Source organism: Oryctolagus cuniculus, chromosome 6, assembly GCF_964237555.1.
Source record: "Oryctolagus cuniculus chromosome 6, mOryCun1.1, whole genome shotgun sequence".
Lineage (NCBI taxonomy): Eukaryota > Metazoa > Chordata > Mammalia > Lagomorpha > Leporidae > Oryctolagus > Oryctolagus cuniculus.
The window spans coordinates 160,240,474-160,259,941 of NC_091437.1; the positions used below are offsets into that span (position 1 = coordinate 160,240,474).

The window sequence follows — 19,468 nt, forward strand, 5'->3', positions numbered from 1 at the left end:
AAACGGCTTTAGACTCCAGGAGCGAGAGCCACGGGGGAGGGATCCCCAAGCCTTCCCTGGTGACTGAAACACGACCCAGGGTCAGGTGTGTGACGGCTACCTAACAGGTGCCACACACTACGAGAGGCCCAGCCAGAAATGAGACGGACTCTCCCTCAGGACACCAACAAGCAATTCCACCTTCCCCGTGAGAATAATGGACCTGAAGGTGTTGCTTGTGACCCAATTTCGTAGACTCTCATCAATGAAAGGGACAAGGGAGCCAAGTCCAGCTTCCCAGCCAGTGTCTCCGCTGGCTTGGTCAGCCTTGTCCTGAGCCCCTGTGGAGGTGGCGGTCTCCTGGGTGTACACCCCTGGGACCCTCAGAAAGTCAGGCCACCCCCGCCCTAGCTGGTCCAGCCTCAGGGTGACCCTGGCAGGTCCAGCCTGCCACAGGGGGCAATGTAAGTACCCAAACCAACCACTCAGGGGCCTTCTCTCCTGCAGGCCGGCTTCTCCACTCTTCAAACATCCCTGACACGTCCCGTGCTCCAGTGGGGCCCACACCCACACCCACACACCCTGTGTGGGGCCCACCCTGCGGGTGTGTGTGGCCAGGGAGCCAGTCCCAGCCAAGGGACCTGGAGCAGGTGCATTCACACGGACGGCCCCTAGGGGGCGACAGAGGACAGAGAGAGCCGGGCAGGGAGGCGGGTCACCTCCGACTGGACGCCAGGCCCTTCTCTTTCAGGACCTGCATTCTTCACGTCTGGGTTCCAACCCTGACCCCGCAGAGACTTTTCAGAACCTCATTCAACACAAATCGGGCGCCCGATTCTCTCAGGTTACTGTGTATCCTGTCTTCGCCCAAGAGACTAAGCTCCAAAAACAACTAATTCCAAACACAGTCTCGGCTGTAAGAGACCATGTCCAAGGCTCCAGAAGACGGAGGCCTACGGACCAGGAACCAGCATTTCCTGCACAGGGTCGACCACGCCCACGGAACAGGGTGGGCACTCCCCTTCTCCAGCCCGAGACTCCCCGCATCAGGGCGGGTCTGAGGGAGGCTCAGGGCTCACCCCGTGAAGCCAGGTGTTCAGCAGCGTCCCAGGGCGGCAGGGCCCGCGGCCCACTTCCACGCTGCGCTTCACAGCCTCCCGGGGCTTCCGCTCGCTCTCCACCCTCCGCTGCCCCTGTGCTGACTTCCCACAGTAAAAAACACACAAAAAAGCAAGATCCAGTCCTTCCACCTGCAGTGCCAAAGTCCACATCTCATAGGAAAAACAAAGGAAACCATGCATGCAGGGTGCGGGGTGGGGGTGGGGGTGGGGGTGGGGGCTAAAATGAAACCCAAACGGAAACCGACACTCCCAGCCACACTACATGCACACACAGCCGCACCGGTGGGCGGAGGCGGCCCAGCCCTCCCACGCCCATGCACCGCCCACCGCCAGCTGGTAGGCTTCTCTGGCACAGACTCCACTCCGGGGCCGTTACTCTGACAGGGCTTCTAGCGCATTCTAGGACTGGACAGCCAAAGCCCATTATCCACAGGCGGCTGGTCCCAGAACCCCGAAGACACACAACGCAACGTTTGCTATGCACGGCCTCCTGGGTGCCTCGCACCATCTCCACCTCACTGATGATTCCTTGTGGAGTGTAAATGCCGTCCAAATGGTGGATATACTCCCTGAGAAGCGGTCTCCACACGTTCAACGCAGGCGTAACCTGTGTGTTCTGAGCATCTGCCATCGGAGGGTGCAGAACACACGGACCGGGAGCCGGAGGGCCAGCTGCCTCTCCATCACAGATGGGAGCTATGAATACGGGAAGTGGGAAGGCCAGAATAAGCCCTACAGGTCTGGGTGGAAAACTGGAAAGAGGTCTCATAAACCCAATGCTTTCTTTAAGATGCATTTATTTATTTGAAAGGCAGAGTTACAGAAAGAGAGAGAGAGAGACAGAGAGAGGGGTCTTTCATCCACTGGTTCTCTCCCCAGATGGCCGCAATGACTGGAACTGGGAGAGACCGAAGCCAGGAGCCAGAAGCCTCTTCCGGGTCTTCCAAGTGGGAACAGGGGCCCAGGGACTGGGGCCCTCTGCTGCCTTCCCAGGCATATTAGCAGGAAGCTGGATCAGAAGTGGAGCTGCTGGGACTCGAACCAGTGCCCATATGGGATACCAGCATCTCCTGTGGCATCTTAACCCACTATGCCAAGAAACCAGCCCCAAACCCAATGGTATTTAAGAAACAGATACAGAAGCCTGCGGGCAAGTCTGAATTGAAGTTATATGTGTCTATCACGTGTGGGCATGTCTGAACTGAGACACACATACGCAGCTTGTGTGTACAGAACTCTAGGTCCTAGCCGTGTGCAGCGAGAGAGCTGAGAAGCAGTGAGAAGCCAGAGACAATGGGCTCCCCAAGCTCCCTGGTCACGCTCCTAACCACCACTCTCCACCGAAAGGAACCAGGGCTCCTGCACAGAGCTGATTCCAGCGCTGAGGCAGGCAAAGCACACATGAGCCAGAGTATCTCGCACCAGGAAACAGGGGTACACAGACAGGACACAAAGGCCACAGGTAAGGGGCTGCAGCTGGCCACACTCGGGCTGCCTTCAGCATCCAAGTAAATAATGTGGTAAGATTACACACCACTGACCAAATAACAACGCGTGGTCCACAGCAACACAAACAAAGCCCAAGAGAAAGTTCTTGCTCACACGGAGAGGAGGCTGGTGAGACAAAGGACGGGACGGACAGGTGAATGAGCTTGGCCATCATCCCACAGTCTCGCTCCCACCCAATGCCACACTGCACACCCTGAGCACGCACAAAGCCCAGTGGTCTCCCTTCCATCTCAGTGCAGCGGGAGGCAGACACCTGGTAAAGCCGGAGAAGTGACCGGATTAGACGCCCATCACTGAGCACCCACCCCAAGCACTGGCCCCAGCAACAGTCGCCCAAGGATGTGACACTGCGCAGAGGAATGGGCTGCTGGCGTTGCTGGCAGTGGCTCAAGCCACTACTGAGGCCAGCACTGTGGTGGCGCGGGTTAAGCCATCGCTGGTGAAAGGTCCTTAGGTCCCTGCGTGCCTGTCCTTGGAGGGGATCTTGGGACCCCAGTCTCTGTGCTCCCTGTCACTATGACCCTGATGTGACAGAGCCAGGGGCCGCCACCAGGTCTGCCTTAATGCAGACGCCCTGCCCCCGAACCTCCAACACTGTGCACCCCTTACACATTTCCTGTGCATAAAGTCAGCTGCTCTTTACAGTCATTAAACAAACTGAAAATAGATCTTTGGGGCCGGCACTGTGGCGTAACAGGTAAAGCCGCCGCCTACAATGCTGGCACCAGATATGGGCGCCAGTTCGAATCCCAGCTGCTCCACTTCAATCCAGCTCTCTGCCATGACCTGAGAAAGCAGTGGAGGGTGGCCCGGGGCCCAAACACCTGCATGGGAGACCGGGAAGAAGCTCCTGGCTCCTGGCTCCTGGCTTCAGATCCACGCAGCTCCAGCCGTTGCGGCCAGTTGGGGAGTAAACTAGAGATGGAAGACCTCTCTTCTCTCTCTCTGTCTCTGCCTCTCTGTAACTCTGCCTTTCAGATAAATAAATCTTTTAAAAAAAAAAAAAAAAGATCTTTGAAAAATTAAGGGTGGGAATGGGAGAGGGAGGAGGAAGAAGGGTTGGAGCGTGGGCGGGAGGGAGGGTAGGATAGGAAGTATCACTATGTTCCTAAATCTGTGTAAGTGAAATACATGAAGCTTGTCTAACTTAAATAAAATTTTAAAAAAGGTAGCTGCCTCGGGTACGTTGCTGCAGTACCACAAAGCTCACTAACACACCCATCATAACTCTCACGTTAAAAAAAAATAAGTTATAAAATAAGTCTCCAAAGATATCTGCATATTGAAAAACACATATGAGGGGAATTCAGAAAGTTCACGCGAGCCTGGAATTATCTGCATGCCATTCTTCCAAGAAGTGTCTGAAGCACCCTCCTAAGAGAGGGAGGAGTCACCCACAGCAGCCTCCAAGAAAAAACATCCGCTCTGACAGCAGAGGCGTCCCTTCCAGGAGCGGCCCCAGCCGCCGGCCCAGCATCACTGGGCTCTGTCCCCTCCCTGGGAGAAGGGACTGCAAGGGGAGAGAAGAGGCTGCAGCCCTGTTCCTCCCACCACGTGCCCACGCAGGGTCTGGCTCAGGAAGGCCTGCAAACGGACATGCGAGGCACTCACAGGACTCACTTCGACTTCCAGCCGGGTCCCTGGCGCCAGGGTCCTTGAGGAAACACCACCAGCGCTCTGGGTTTGCCTCTGAAAGCTGCTCTTCCATTGCCCCTCCAGGTTCCTGGGCCCTGGACTCCTTTCTCATTTTTCTGTCTTTAGCTTACACAGAATCCCTGTACATCTTCATGAGGTGGACGAGCCGGCTTGGGGCATAGCACGGCCCTTTGGTGCACGTGCACAGTATGGAGCTGGGGTACCACACGGCCCTTCAGTGCATGGAGACAGTGTGCCCTGGGGCGTAGCACCACCCCTAGGTACATGTGGGCAGCATGAAGCTGGGGTACCACACGGCCCTTCAGTGCATGGAGACAGTGTGCCCTGGGGCATGGCACCACCCCTGGGTGCATGTGCACAGTGTGGAGCTGGGGTACCACACGGCCCTTTGGTGCACAGAGACAGTGTGATCTGGGGTACCACACGGCCCTTTGGTGCATGGAGACAGGGTGCCCTGGGGCGTGGCACCACCCTGGGTGCACGTGACAGTGTGATCTGGGGTACCACATGGCCCTTCGGTGCGCACCCACAATGCGTGAACAGGATGTGGTGTAGGGCTATCCCTGGGTACATGCCTACAACGTGGATATCCATCTTGCTGTGCTTGGAGCTTCCCAACTCAGGAAGGCCCTTTGCAAGTAGTGCTTGTTCCTGCTCTGGGCAGAGAGGGTGCAGGTGGAGTTAGTGACAAGGCACAGAGCTGTCCCTGGACCCTGAGGTCAGCGGCCCAGGGTCTAAACACGAACTCTGGGAGGAGGGAAAGTTACTTACTAAATACACTTTCCAAAGTACACTTTCAAATAAGAAAAGAGAATAAGAGTGACAGGGCGCTGCCCACCGCAAGGCCAGAGCTCTAAGCCAGGAGGGGGGGTGGGGGGGGTGAGAGGGCTCCTCCACTTCCCAACCTGCAAAGGCAATGGCATCCAACCCCTCCACCTGCACCTGTGCCCTCCCTGCCTTCCCCAGGAGGGCCCACAGGCCACACCCGGTCTCGGCAGGTTACACCCAGCCCGCTTCTCTAGAAACCCGTTCTCCAGAAGCCCTGTCAGGGAGGTGCCCTGACTGGTCCAGGGCCAGCATGTTACCCGAAGAAGCTACTCAGCAACCAATCAGCAAGCCTGGGGGTGTGGCCTGAGCCAGCAAGCCCCAGTCACTGCCCTGGGCAAGCTCCAGGAGTTCATGTGGTCTGAGAAGCTTCCCTTCCAAAATGCACCTGGCGACCCAGTGAGTGTGGAACACATGAGCACCACCTACCTCCCTCTCTTGGCCATTTTAGATTCTGAGCTGTCCTGCACCAGCAAACTGGGCCAACAATATTTAACTCCCCCAGAAGCTGAGCGACAGAGCTTAGCTCAGGTGATCCCGGCCACCGGCTCGGACGCCACATGGAGCAATTTGGGGCTTAAGGGCAATTGGTCATAAGGAAGCCACCAGAAAGGTGCAGCAGATACAGAGAGCGGCCCGAAGAAGGCAGCCAGGCAAGGGAAGGGCCGGAGCAGGTGGAAGAGGGTAAGAGCACCCCCAGAGACAACTGTTGGAGTGGAGAGAGCAGGTGCGCCCCTGCTCACACCTGTGTTCCCAGCATGCTGGAATTCCAACCGCCAAACTCCACCCAAATCTCTGCTGTCCCCCTGGGCCGTGGGCCAGTGAAACTCTGTGTCTCACAGGACTCTCGGCCTCTCCAACAGGGCCAACTGGGGCCCCCAGCCACCAGCCTTTCACCTCTGACTCTATCCCTGCACAGGACCCAGAAGCAGTCACCAAATCCCACCAATGTCACCGTCCATCCCTGCCTCTCATTTCTCACCCCCAAATCCTTCAAGATCCTCACCCTCTTACGTGCACTTGGTCTCCCAAGTAAAAAGCAAAGACCCAATAAATCTGAAAAAGGAAATGACGGAATGTTTCTTCATGGTGCCTTTGTTTCCTTCTGGAAAATGGAAAGAGGAGAAAGAGGAGGGGAAGGGAGTGGGCCGGGAGCGACGCGAGCCGAAGCGGAGCCTGGTGTTCAGGGCGCCTCTCTCATCTGCAACGGGATCTCCATGTTCCCAGAGCCCTTCCCTGGAGTCGTGATCTTAACCACACACACACACACAGGGGCAGAAGCAAGATCTGTACCCAGAGCGAAGGTCAAACCCGTGCCGAGGGCAAACAGCGGACTCCGGCAGGCAAGAGGTAAAAACTGCAAAGGTAGGAAGTGCTACAAATCTGTAAGAGAAACAGTGAGACGCAAAGAGGGAGAGGGACCGACACACAAAACCACAGTCACGGAAGACTGCATGCAATCCACAGTCTGTGAATATGAAGACTGGGCTTGGGGGCCACAGGCACCATGGGGCTCCGAGCCAGGATGCACACAGTGACAAAGGACAGCACTCCACCCTGGGTCATGGTAAGACCTCAGTGAGGCGGGAGCTGTGGACACGCCTGGTGCTCGTCACGTGACTGGGTCCACTGAGTCACCTGCACAGAAAACAGGGTTTGCTTCGGGATGACACAGTCCAAAGCGCAAATCCTGGCCCAGTCACCCACCAGCACATGACCGAACCTCTGCCCCTCAATCTCCTTGCCTGTAAATCAAAGACAGCATCCCAGCATCAGGGCACGGAGTGACACGGGCAGAGTGATGCTCAGGGCACCACGCACAGTGCCGGGACGCTGGGCAAGTGGACGGAGCAAGGACATGAGTCTCAGCCATTCTGTCTCCTTCCGGAATGTAAATAAAATTCCATTTTACCCCATCCCTACCTTCTTTCAAGAGACCAGCTCAGCCCTGAGCCCTGTATTGTTTTCCAAGTCTGAAAGCTCACAAAAAGCTTTACGGGGCCGGTGCTGTGGTGTAGCAGGGTTAGCCTCCAGCTGAGGCTCCAGCATCCCATATGGGCACCAGTTCGTGTCCCAGCTGCTCCAGTTCCGACCCAGCTCTCTGCTAGGGCCTGGGAAAGCAGTGGAAGACAGCCCAAGTGCTTGGGCCCCTGCACTCCTGACTCCTGCTTCAGATCAGTCCAGCTCCAGCTGTTGCAGCTATTTGTGGAGTGAACCAGAGGATGGAATAACTTTTTCTGTCTTTGCCTCTCTCTGTCTGTAACTACCTCTCAAAAAAAAAAAAAAAAAAAAACCAACCTTGTATGGAGAAACTCACCTCCAGCTACTGCCCCCGACCCCAAACCCTTAGCCCACCCTAAGATATATAAGGCCCAGCCCACTGCAGGATTGTGCCCCCTGCCACAAGTTCAGTCTATGCACGCCGCCAGGTTCAAATTCATTTTTCTTCTTGAATAAATTCATTCTGGCTACAAGTTCGTATCCTGTCTCCACTCTGTTCTGTGCCCTCTTTGCTTACACAAGTCACCGCTGTGAACAACTGTCTGTGTGTGACAACATGACCAGAGGGGAGCTCACCAGGCATGCCTCAGGACAGCAGAGGGGCTGCGGAGGCACGGCAGGGGCAGGAGCCTCGTGCCCAATTACCGGGAACTAAGAAGACACATGGCTGCTTCAGACTCCAGGCCAAATGCAGCGCAGCCAGGAACAGCCGCGCCTCCTGTGCGCCCCCCAGCAGTGCCAGGCCTGCATGACAGACTCCGAAACCCCCGAGCTGGCTGCCCACCGCCTGCCCGGAGAGCCTTGGGTGCTGGAGTTGAACGTGGGCTTGCTCAGCAAGAATGCTTAAGACCACCTCCAAAGCCCTTCTCACATGCATGCCCACCATGATACGGCCCACCAGAAGGTGCTGCAGCCAGGGGAGCCCTCAGCAGGGCCAGGCCACGCTGTGTGCAGTTTCCTCCCCCAAACTGTGAGCTCAATGCGTCTCTCCTTTATAAAGTATCTGGCCACAGTGCTGTGTGGCAGTAACAGCAAATGGACTGCCACCTCCGGTCATTCCGGTTTTCACTTCTTGAGGCACTCCCACACTGTTTCTCACATTCCCACAACAGCTCACAGGGACCCAGTTTCTCCATAGCCTCATAGGACACAGTCTTTTGTGCCCAGTTTCCTTCATTTAAGGTACTTTTGAGACTGGTCCATGTAGATACCTGCATTAGCAGTTCATTCCTTTTTGTGGCTGAGTAGTATTCTATGTGTGGCTACACACCATTTGTTCAGCTAGTAATCTGTCAATAGGCACTTGGGAGGCCAGCGCTGTGGCATAGCAGGTAAGGCTGCTGCCCGCAGTGCCAGCATCCCACATGGGCACAGGTTCAAGTCCCAGCTGCTCCTCTTCTGATCCAGCTCTCTGCTATGGCCTGGGAAAGCAGTGGAGGATGGTGCAAGTCCTTGGGCCCCTGCAACCTTGTGGAAGACCTGGAAGAAACTTCTGGCTCCTGGCTTCAGATCAGCTCTGCTCCAGCCATTGCAGCCATCTGGGGAGTGAACCAGCGGATGGAAGACCTCTTTCTCTATCCACCTCAGCCTCTCTGTAACTCTGCATTCCAAATAAATTAATTAATTAAATAGGCACTTGGCTCCAGTTGGGGGCCATTACAAATGAAGCTGCTATGACCATGTCACCTGTCTTCACATGGACACAGCTTTCGTTTCTCTTGAGTACATACCTGGGAGTGGGACCGCTGGGTCATATGGTAAGTATGTGGCTACTTTCCCATGTGGTGGTACCAATGGGAGGAGGCAGATAAACTAACAGGCAGTTAGGTCAGGTCCCTTTCGGAAAGAGTGGACGAGATGCATGCTTCTCCCCCAGAAGCTGCCTCTAGCAAGATAAAAGTGCCGATCCTGCTCCTATGAGCTTCTAGTTTTATCACCAGAATAGAGATGAAGTTACCTATCGCACTCTTCTGAAGGCTTTTTGTTTTCTCCTTAGCAGGCTGGACAGGATTTCAATTCCAGCGTTCTGATGGGCTTTGACCCCGCCCTCTGGTGGACTGTTGGCTGCTACTCTGTTCTTCCCCCAAACTGTGCTTAAAAGACGCCCCTCTGACAAGCTCCTCGGGTTCCCCTCTCTGGGAGCCCCTCCTGAGGCTGCAGCAGCAGGTTTCTGACTTAAATATACCTTGCATGCTCACTGCCCTGTCTCCGTGGAAATTCTTCTCATACGGGAGACAAGAATTGTGGTTGCCTTCTCTATTGTCATTCCCCTCTAACATTACTGTGTGTGCCTACCCACGGTGCAGCGGGAACCCAGCTGCCACAGTTTCAGCGGATGTGGGACCCTGTAACATTACTGTGTGTACCTACCCACGATGCAGCGGGAACCCAGCTGCCATGGTCTCAGCAGACATGGGACCCTGTAACATTACCGTGCGTGCCTACCCACAATGCAGCGGGAGCCCAGCTGCCACAGCTCAGCAGACATGGGACCCTGTAACATTACTGTGTGTGCCTACCCTCGATGCAGTGGGAGCCCAGTTGTCATGGTCTCAGCAGACATGGGACCCTGTAACATTACTGTGTGTGCCTACCCACGATGCAGCGGGAGCCCAGCTGCCACAGCTCAGCGGACGTGGGACCCTGTAACACTGCCATGCATGCCTACCCACGATGCAGCGGGAGCCCAGCTGCCATGGTCTCAGAGGACGAGGGACAGCCAGGGCTTCCAGCCATCCCAGCAGGTGCGCCGTCCCCAGTTGTTAGCAATGCTGGGCGTCTTTACATACACTGCTGGCCATCTGTTTCTGTCCCTCTGGGAGGACAGGCAGCCCTCCCTTAAACCACAGGCTTCTTATTTGTGAATTCAAGCAACTCTTGAGTAAAATTATTCGAAAACAACGTGTCTATACCAGAACATGTACGGACTTTTTCTTGTCACAATTCTGTAAACAAAACAGGGTAACAACCACTTAGATCTTCCATTCTGTTAGCACCGGTCCCCTAGAGATGACTTAACACACACAGTGGAACACACATCAGTCACACACAAACACTATGATACCACAGCCTTCTGCAGGAAGGACTGGAGCAGCCTTGGCTTTTGGCTCCTACCGGGGTCCTGGAACCAACCCCCACCCCCCCAGCACCAAAACAGGATCTCTCCAACCTCTGCCATTTGTAACAGGTTCTGTCTGCCCTGTGTGCTGTGAGTTCCTGGAGAACAGGGGGCCCAGCTCCTGGGGACACATTCACAGGGGGTACTGTGTGAGCAGGGGCGTGGGGCCACTGCACACAGCCCACACTGGGTCTCGGGCACAGCAGGCATCCGACAGGCGTTCACGAGCGACTCAGCAAAGTGGATGCCAGTCCCAGCAGGGAGAGCTCAGGTGCAGCTGGAGGCAGCCGGACCAGGCTCCTCCCAGGTCGCCAGGCCTTCACCACAGCTGGCCCAGACCCAGATTCTGGAACTAGGCAAAGTCCTCTCAAACGACCTAGATGGCACCTCTGTAAGGGGGGTCACAGGCCCAACATGGGCCTCAACACCAGGTCCACACGCTGAGTCCTGCGATGCCCTGTGACCACCCTCACCTGAGAGCCAGTGCAGACTCTGAAGCAGAGGACGAGCGCTGGGCTTCAGCTTCCTCATCTGCAAGGCAGAGCCAGCCAGCCCCCACAGCTCCGCGATTCAACACGGGGTCAGGCCATTGTTTCAGCAGTGCCACCTGTAGTTACAAGTCACTCCCTTTAAGCTCTGAGCTTCCAAGACACTACTAGAAACTGTAAGATGCTCCGGGGAGGGAGGCGAGGCTTGGCTGATGGAGGGAGCATAGAAGGGGAGGAGAGGAGCAGCAGAGAGGGAGAGACACGAAAGACGGATGAGGGAAGGAGGACGGTCGCCTGCAGGTGCCACGGGTGTCCCCGACCTCCTCCACAGAACCCGGACAGCCGCCATGCAAGCAGTCCAGGGCGACAGAGGCACGGGAGACCTGCCAAGGTCCCAGGGCTGGTCTAGGGCAGGGCCAGGACTTGCGCCCGCTTCTCCCTGTTCTGGCGCCTGCTCCCTGCATCGCCAGAACCTGCTTCCCTTTGGGGGCTCACTCCCAGTCAGCACTGAGTCCCAGAGCCCCTAAATGCTCCCACCAACAGGCCAGGCGAGCCGTGCACCAGCCCCCTGGCTCCACTCACAAATGAGAACAGGGAGTAGAAACCAAAAGTGCCACTCCCACCCCTACAGGTGAGAACAGGCCAGGATGGCCCAGGGCCTCGCTCCAAGCCAGGTACCAAACCAGCGAGGTATCAGGTCCCTCAGCCCGTCATGCTCACGGTTCCTCCTTCCCCCAGCTCCCAAACAACGCTGACAGAGGCCTGCTGGCACCTGAAGCGAAATCCCAGCAATCCCAGTCCCACGGGGTCTTTCTCTGAACGGTGGGTTACTCTAACTGTCCTCACCCTGGACTGCATGTGACAGCACCAAAGGAAGCTCTTCGGGCTACCCTTCTGCCCCTCCAAAAACATGTGCTCCCACGCCTGCTACAGAACATCGGAGAGTACTGTAAGGCTCTGGTCAGCATAAGACAGAACGGGGACGGCCACACCAACAGGTCGGGAAGCTCAGAAATGGAACTACACGTGACTTCCCAGGAGACAGCCGAGGGCACTCAATGGGAAAGGAAAAGGCTCTTTTTTATTTATGTATTTGAAGAGGAGAGAGAGAGGGAGAGAAGGAAAGAGATCTCTGTCCACTGGTTCACTCTCTAAATGGCCACAATGGCCATGGCTGGACCAGGCCAAAGCCAGGGGCCCAGAGCTCCATGCACGGGGAGCAGGGGCCCAAGCCCTTCGACCGCATTCTGCTGCCTTCCCAGGCGCATTAGCAGGGAGCTGGGTTGGAAGTGGGCAGCGGGGACTGGAACAAGCACTCTGATACAGGATGCTGGCACCACAGGTGGCCTCATAGCTGGAAAGGCTCTTTTAACAAACGAAGCTAGGAGAACTGGAGGTCTACACTGAACAATCCCCACTTCACAACACACACAAACCCATCTGAGATGGGCGGTGGACCTAACCCGAAAGCAAGAAGAGGAACGCGCTCACTGCTGCCACGTCCCACAGCTGGGCACCCCTCACCCCCACACAGGATGCCACCACGTTCCTGTCCAACAGCCAGCAGCTCACGGAGGCATCCTCTGAGGCCAGGTGCCTACCCCACTCATCGGGAGCCAGAGTGTCGGAGACACCTGCATTCCTGTGTCCACCACACTACACACAACAGCCAAGCTACAGCGTCAACCTGGGTGCCGATCCACAGCCGAGTGGACCGAGAAAACGGGGTGTGCGCACACAACGCAATGCTCTTCAGCCCGAGAAAAGGGGACATCTTGTCATCTGCAACAAGGCTGATGACCCGCGGAACCTGGCTCTCGGGGCAGTAGGCAAGCACAGAAAGACAAACACCCACCCTTCTCACTTTGGGCGGGGAAGCTAAAACAATCAACTCAAAAGCAGCAGAGAGCAGACTGGCAGTTACCAGAGGTGGCCAGCGGGGGCGCAGACGATGGCGAGCAGGTAGGATGCCTCATCTCAGGAAGAGCCGGCGTCCGACAGGTGTTCCTGAGCGACTCAGCAAAGTGGACGCCAGTCCCGCCAGGGGGAGCTATCAGAGGCTTTCCCCTTGAGACACGGTACCAGAATACAGTCGATGCTACCGTGGGATACATTCAAACTGAGAAATTTCAAATGTTCTGACCACAGAAAGAATGTATTTGAGGTGAGGGATATGTTAACTAGATTTAATTATTCCACATGGCACTGCCACATCACTTTGTACTCCATAAACACAAAGTAGAATTTTTCAACTTACAATTAAAAATAAAAAACAACAGAGAACCTTCTATTGTCAAGAACCTTCTATTGTCTAATTTTAAGTTCCTATTTTTATAATATGCCAAGTACTATCTTTTTTTTAATTTATTTATTTGAAAGGCAGAAAGAGATGGTTCACTCCCCAAACACTGAGAGCAGCCAGGAGCCTGGAACATCATAACATCACTTTGTAGTCCATAAACACACACAAAGTAGAATTTTTCAACTTACAATTAAAAATAAAAAACAACAGAGAACCTTCTATTGTCTAATTTTAAGTTCCTATTTTTATAATATGCCAAGTACTATCTTTTTTTTTTAATTTATTTATTTGAAAGGCAGAAAGAGATGGTTCACTCCCCAAACACTCAGAGCAGCCAGGAGCCTGGAACATCATAACATCACTTTGTACTGGGTCTCTCACGCAGGAGGAGGGATCCAAGCACTTGAGCCATCACCTGCTTCCTCCAGCGTGCATTAGAAGGAAGCTGGGGGCCAGTGCTGTGGCTCAGCGCGTAAAGCTGCCACCTGCAGTGCTGGCATGCCATATGGCCGCCAGTTCAAGTCCCAGTACTCCACTTCTGATCCAGCTCTCTGCTATGGCCTGGGAAAGCAGTAGAAGATGGCCTAAGTCCTTGGGCCTCCGCACCCACATGGGAGACCCAGAAGAAGTTCCTGGCTTCTGGCTTCGGATAGGCACAGCTCTGGCCATTGTGGCCATCTGAGGAGTGAACCAGCGGATGGGAGACCTCCCTCTCTTTCTGCCCCTGACTCTCTGAAATTCTGCCTTTTGAATAAATAGATAAATCTTTAAAATAAAAAAAAAAGGAAGCCGGAATCAGAAGTAGAGCCAGGCACTCTGATATGGATGCAGCCGTCTCAAGGGGCTTCTTAGCCACTGTGCCTAATGGCCATCCCCAAGCATTATCTCTTTATAAGCAAACTCAACCATTTATATATTTTCTGATCCTGGACAAAACAAAAAGAGAAGAGACAACTTCAACCGATAGTGTGTTTAAGATGCCTATTTTGCTTCCCTCTCCAATTACTTAAGTAGTTACTTAAGTAATTTTCCACTTTTAAAAAACTAATCACACTCCACCCCAGCTTTCCATTCACACATGCCGTGGAGAAGCCAGAGAGTGAGAGACAGCAGGCTGGGCTGTACAGTGGGGAGACTGGGCCCGGGGGGGGAACACAAGAAACGCCGTCCTGAGTGTCACCGGCACCCAGGGCTGGGACCCGGTCACGTGTCCATCAGCAGGTGCAGGGGCAGGCTCCCAAGCGTTCCCTAACATCCCGCAGGTCAGGAATCTGGTGAGGACCGGATCTCTCCACCCCTCAACTGCTCCAGCCCTAGCAGCTGAAGCCTACCCTTGAGAAATCTGAAGGTGAAAGTTTAACAGGTAAACAGCTGAGAGGAGGGGAGCCCGACCGGCAGGCTAAGTCCCTTCCACGTAATTAAATCAGCCCCGTTGGCGCGGAGCCTCTCAGAGGCCGCCTGCACCGAGCCATCTATAAGAGGAAATGCAATTAAGGAGAGTCTCTTTCATACCTCCCCTTCTTCACTGCCCTTGCCGCAGGCGGCAGCTTAGCTCTTCCCAAGGATAGCTCTCTTGCAACGCTGCCCTGCGAGTTATAAGGCCTGAAGCAGGCCAGGTGTAATAAAGTGCAGCTCTCGGCGGCGGCCGGCTCAGCTCGCTCTGCCACCCAAACGCTGTCCCTCGCGGGCCACGGACAACTCCGTCTCAGCACAGTTTACGGTTCGGCCTCTCCCAAATTAACCCAACATCAAAACGGGAAACTGCTTTCAGAAATTAGCTGGCCATGGATTGACAGAAACAAGATCCTTTCTCAGTTGTTACTGCTGGAAACTGAAGGAAACTACAGCAACGGAGACCTCCAAAGAATTCACGGAAAATGTGTGTTAATGAAAACTATGAATGAATTTCCAACTTCATTGTAACTTTACTGCAAAATAAAAAAAAAAAAAACTTCATACTAAGTTGTTATAACACATAGAAGAGGATCCAGGATGAAGCACTGAGAAGATGTCACTTTCTAAAGGCCCTTTCATAAATTCTAAAACTGAAGCAAGAACAGACATCAAATTGATGGCAATGCCTGGGAGAAGAATGGTGAAATACCCAATGCTTTAGGAAAAGTTTCTCAAGTCAATGCCTGGAAGAAATCAGCAGTCTACAGATGGAAACACTGTTTTAGAGAGGATCAGGTGGGGCTGGTGTTGCGTTCAGGGTGAGCCACCACTCACAACAGGGGCATCCCGCTGTGGAAGTGTCCGTTCAAGTCCCGGCTACTCTGATTCTGATCCAGCTCCCTGGGAAGGCAGCAGAAGATGGCCCAGATGCTGGGCTCTGCCACCCTGTCGACTCGGCCTCCTCTTTCTATACACAGCCTGTGGTGAGCAGCAGGAGGCTGAGAGTTTTTGTTCCTTAGCTTTTAACTCCATCTGAGGGCCACTCCTATGCCCAGGGTTCCTTTCCAGGCTGTGGGGCAAATCCCACAAGATGGCAGCTGGGCAGCTCGTCCCATGTCTGGACCACACCAGCAGCTCGCGGCACTGAATGCAGAAGTCATTATTTTAAGGCGGCGAGCCGGCACAGTCTGGCCTCCCCACGCAGCACCCTGGCCCTGGGTGCACCAGTCCACTGCACACACTCCTACGCCTGGCACAATGCCGGGCTGAGGGCAGGCTCTGGACGCCCACCATCCTTCACCCCTGCCGGCAAAGGGGCTTCATGCCCTGAACCAAGGTGGCGAAGGCGCCCCTGGGGGACGGCTAGTGGCACCTGTCTCGCCAGCATCCCCTATGGACACTGGGGGGTGTCCCAGCCACTTCACTCCCGACCCAGCTCCCTGCGAATGTACCTGGGAGAAGCAGCAGAAGCCAGCCCAAGCGTATGGGCCCCTGCACCCACGTGGGAGACCCAGATGAGGCTCCTGGCTCCAGCGGGGCCCAACCCTGGCCATTGTGGCCATCTGGGGAGTGAATCAGCAGGTGGACGCTCTCTCTGTAACTCTTTCAAATACATAAATAATTAAACACACACACACACACACACTTCCAGGCTGACCTATCTGAATTTTCACTCCTCCTACACGGCCTACAAATCAGAGTTGCCAGGACAGCCGAGCAAGACAGGGTGGCTGGGGCCCAAGGCGGCTGCCAGCGTTAATCACAGGTGGAGTTGGGCAATGGCTGGCTGCCTGGAGGCGGTGACCTGACATTCCAGTTTCAAAGGGAGGGGCGCGACAGCCTCAGAACCGGACAACAGGCAGACTGCAGAGGATAACCTGAGGGTTGCAGGGTTTCCAGTAGCAACGCCGCAGAAATGTGACCCTTCAAAACACCCTGGCCAGGAAAGCGGACGACGTGATCTGGGAGGGCTACCCATTTCAAGGGGGGTGGGGGGACGGACGCGAAGCCGAGCACGAAGAAGGCCCAACCAAGCGTTCCTCTGGCCGGGCTGGCAGCTCCGGGATTCGAACCTCCCGCCCGCAGAGACGCCTGCGCCCCGGCGCTGCGCGTTGCCCTGGAAACGGTCCTGCGCACGCGCGCGCCCTACTTTCCCCTCGCTCTCCCGGAGCTCCTTTGCCCCCTCCCCTCGGCGGCGGAACACCGCCAGCGACTGAACGTGCGGTCGAAGGACGCCGTCACGCTCGCCCTGCGGCCTAGGCCGCGGATCCCTCCGCCACGCCGCGGCCGGCGCGCGGCTGCCCGGCGGCACGCTCCCAACGGCTTCCCGCGCGCCGCGCCGCGCCCGCCCCACCCCCACCCTCTCCGCGCCCCAACCCCCAGCCCGCTCACCTGCCTCCCGCGTCTCCATGGCAACGCCCCCACGTCGGAGGAAAAAAAAAGCTTCGGGCTCTTCCGGGCCCCCTCCCGTGCCGCTCGAGAAGGCGCGGCGCCCCGCGGACGCTTCGCTTTTTTATTTGTAATTTTTTAAGAAAAGAGCCGGCGAGCTTATGGCGAATCTGCGGCATCCAACATGGCGGATGGAGTCTTCGCCCTCCTCCCCACGGGGCGCTGACGTCGGCGTAGCGGACGTCCGCCTCGGGTGACGTCCCCCAGCGCCGAGCGCGGCCGCGCCGCGCCAGTACGCATGCTCGGGCCCGGCGGCCGCGTCCGGCCCCGCTCCGCGGACCGCGGCGCTCCGCGTTTTGCGGCGCGCTCCGAGGGAGTCTCGCGAGTCCCGGGACCCGGGCGTGGGGCGCGGGCGTCGCCCCGGCGGCTGGGGCGGCCGGACGGGGGCAGCGAGTTCCGGCTCGGGTCCGCGTCTGCCCCGTGTGGACGCCTGCGGGGCAGCGAGTGAACTTTTAGGGGGCGGGGGTTGTCTCCGTTTGCGGGTCCATCGGCCGGCGTGGCCGCGGCCCGTTCCGGAGCCCCCGGGCCGTGAGGCCGCGGGCCCTTCGTGACGGCGTGTGTGCGGTTGGCGGCTGGGCAGGCCCGGATGGCCGAGCCCCGCACCGCGGGCCGTGCGCGGGGTCGTGTTGCCCGCGCGCGCGTCCGGGGTTAACTTGGGCTCGCAGCAGACGAGCGCGCCGTGGTGTGCGCTGGTCCTGGGAATACAGCTGTTCGCGGTTGAAATAAAATGCTGCGCTAACGTGGTAGCCCAGGGCACGGACGAGGCGCCAGGAAACAAGAAAAGGAAACGCAGTCGCCGAGTGACCCGAGTGGGGACTCCTGAGGTCTTGTCCATCGCTGCTGTGGGCCCACGGCCTCCCCGGGGCCTTTCTGCCTCGCGCTTTGTCCTGTCCTGGATCCCGGGCGCCCTAGCACACCCCGCCTATGTCCGGGCCAGAGCTGCCTGCTCCCCCAGCCCCTCATCACATAACCCAGCAGATCCAGCTGGGCGGGTGTCCGTGGACACACCAGATCCAGCTGGACTGGTGTCCGTGGACACACCAGATCCACCGGGACGGGGGTCCGTGGACACACCAGACCCAACGGGGCAGGTGTCCGTGGGCACACCAGATCCAGCTGGACAGGGGTCCGTGGACACACCAGATCCAGCGGGACGGGGGTCCGTGGGCACACCAGATCCAGCTGGACTGGTGTCCCTGGACACACCAGATCCAACGGGACAGGGGTCCGTGGACACACCAGATCCAGCTGGGCGGGTGTCCGTGGGCACACCAGATCCAGCTGGACGGGGGTCCGTGGACACACCAGATCCAGCTGGACGGGGGTCCGTGGGCACACCAGATCCAGCTGGACGGGGGTCCGTGGGCACACCAGATCCAGCTGGACGGGGGTCCGTGGGCACACCAGATCCAGCGGGACGGGGGTCCGTGGGCACACCAGATCCAGCTGGACGGGGGTCCGTGGACACACCAGATCCAACGGGGCAGGGGTCCCTGGACACACCAGATCCAGCTGGACAGGGGTCCGTGGGCACACCAGATCCAGCGGGACGGGGGTCCGTGGGCACACCAGATCCAGCTGGACGGGGGTCCGTGGACACACCAGATCCAGCTGGACAGGGGTCCGTGGGCACACCAGATCCAGCTGGACAGGTGTAATGCGCGCCGGTCTCCCGGTGGGGAAGGTGCGAGGTGCCCAGTGCACGCTGGAATCGGCCAGCACGGAGCTCACGGGGCTGGTGCTGCAGGCCGCTGCACCCCACGCACAGGGGAGGTGGGGCCCACCGAGTCCCGTTTGGAAGTGAGCTGCGTGGACTGCGTTTCCCCTTCGACCGTTAATATTTACAGTAACCACTGTTTCCCGGAAACCGGGGTCGCTGACAGCATGGGTTTTGTGGCTGGTTGCTCTTCTCGAAGCAGCATTTAAATGTGATGTATTGATTAGCAGACGCATTGATTGCTCCTGCATGTTGTGATGTTTGGAAACGGAGCGACTTCATATTTGTCTACCACCGTTTACCTCAGAATATTGAAGGGAGAGGAACTGCACTGTGGCTGATGGGTGGGCCGGCTCTTCTCCTGTCCCTCTTCTGCGCCCGCCTCAGTTCCTGAGCGCCTGGTGACGGAGAGCTGTCCTGGCTGCAGGCTGCTGGAAGTTCCAGCGGAGCCCCTCGGGCAGGAGAGGAGGCCCAGGTCCGTCCTGGGAGGGTGGGTCTGCAGCTGGATCCAGGAGTGTCTGGCCCTGGCATTTGCACCTTTTCAGGCAGCAGTCGTCTTTATTCTTTCATCTGCCAGCATTATTTCAAATTGCCTTTGATTAATGAAAAAGCATTAGTGGAATTACACATAACCACCCAGAATTTCACAGTTGATGGCATCCTCTGCGGTGGTGATTCCTAGCAGGGCTCAGCACCCCAGCTGGCCCAGGGTGCGGAGTCGACAGCCCCAGGAGGCCAGCCCGTCAAGGGGTTTGTGTCAACAACGTTACCAACATGAAACGGCTTCTAGTTATGTAACTCAGATGCATAATTTAATGTTTGCATCCATAATTTTATAATTATACCTAGTAGCTATGAGACAGATGGCATTTGCCTGAAAACAGTAGTTTATTCCATAATTTCATAACA

At 56.6% G+C, this 19,468-nt stretch overlaps 1 protein-coding gene across 3 annotated transcripts in view; it reads right to left on the reverse strand.

Moving 5' to 3' along the window:
• The window catches only part of ZFAT (zinc finger and AT-hook domain containing), a 205,903-nt gene extending 188,463 nt beyond the window's left edge, over positions 1–17,440 (reverse strand). For 2 of the 3 annotated variants that reach the window (XM_070075863.1, XM_070075861.1), the window contains exon 1: positions 16,786–17,440. In XM_070075863.1, the coding sequence (XP_069931964.1) occupies positions 16,786–16,804 (19 nt within the window). In that variant the 5' untranslated portion in view covers positions 16,805–17,440. Of the gene's footprint in view, positions 1–15,845; positions 16,516–16,785 lie in introns of those variants that run through there. The other variant, XM_070075862.1, reaches the window with a different exon arrangement.
• Between the last annotated feature and the right edge of the window lie 2,028 nt (positions 17,441–19,468).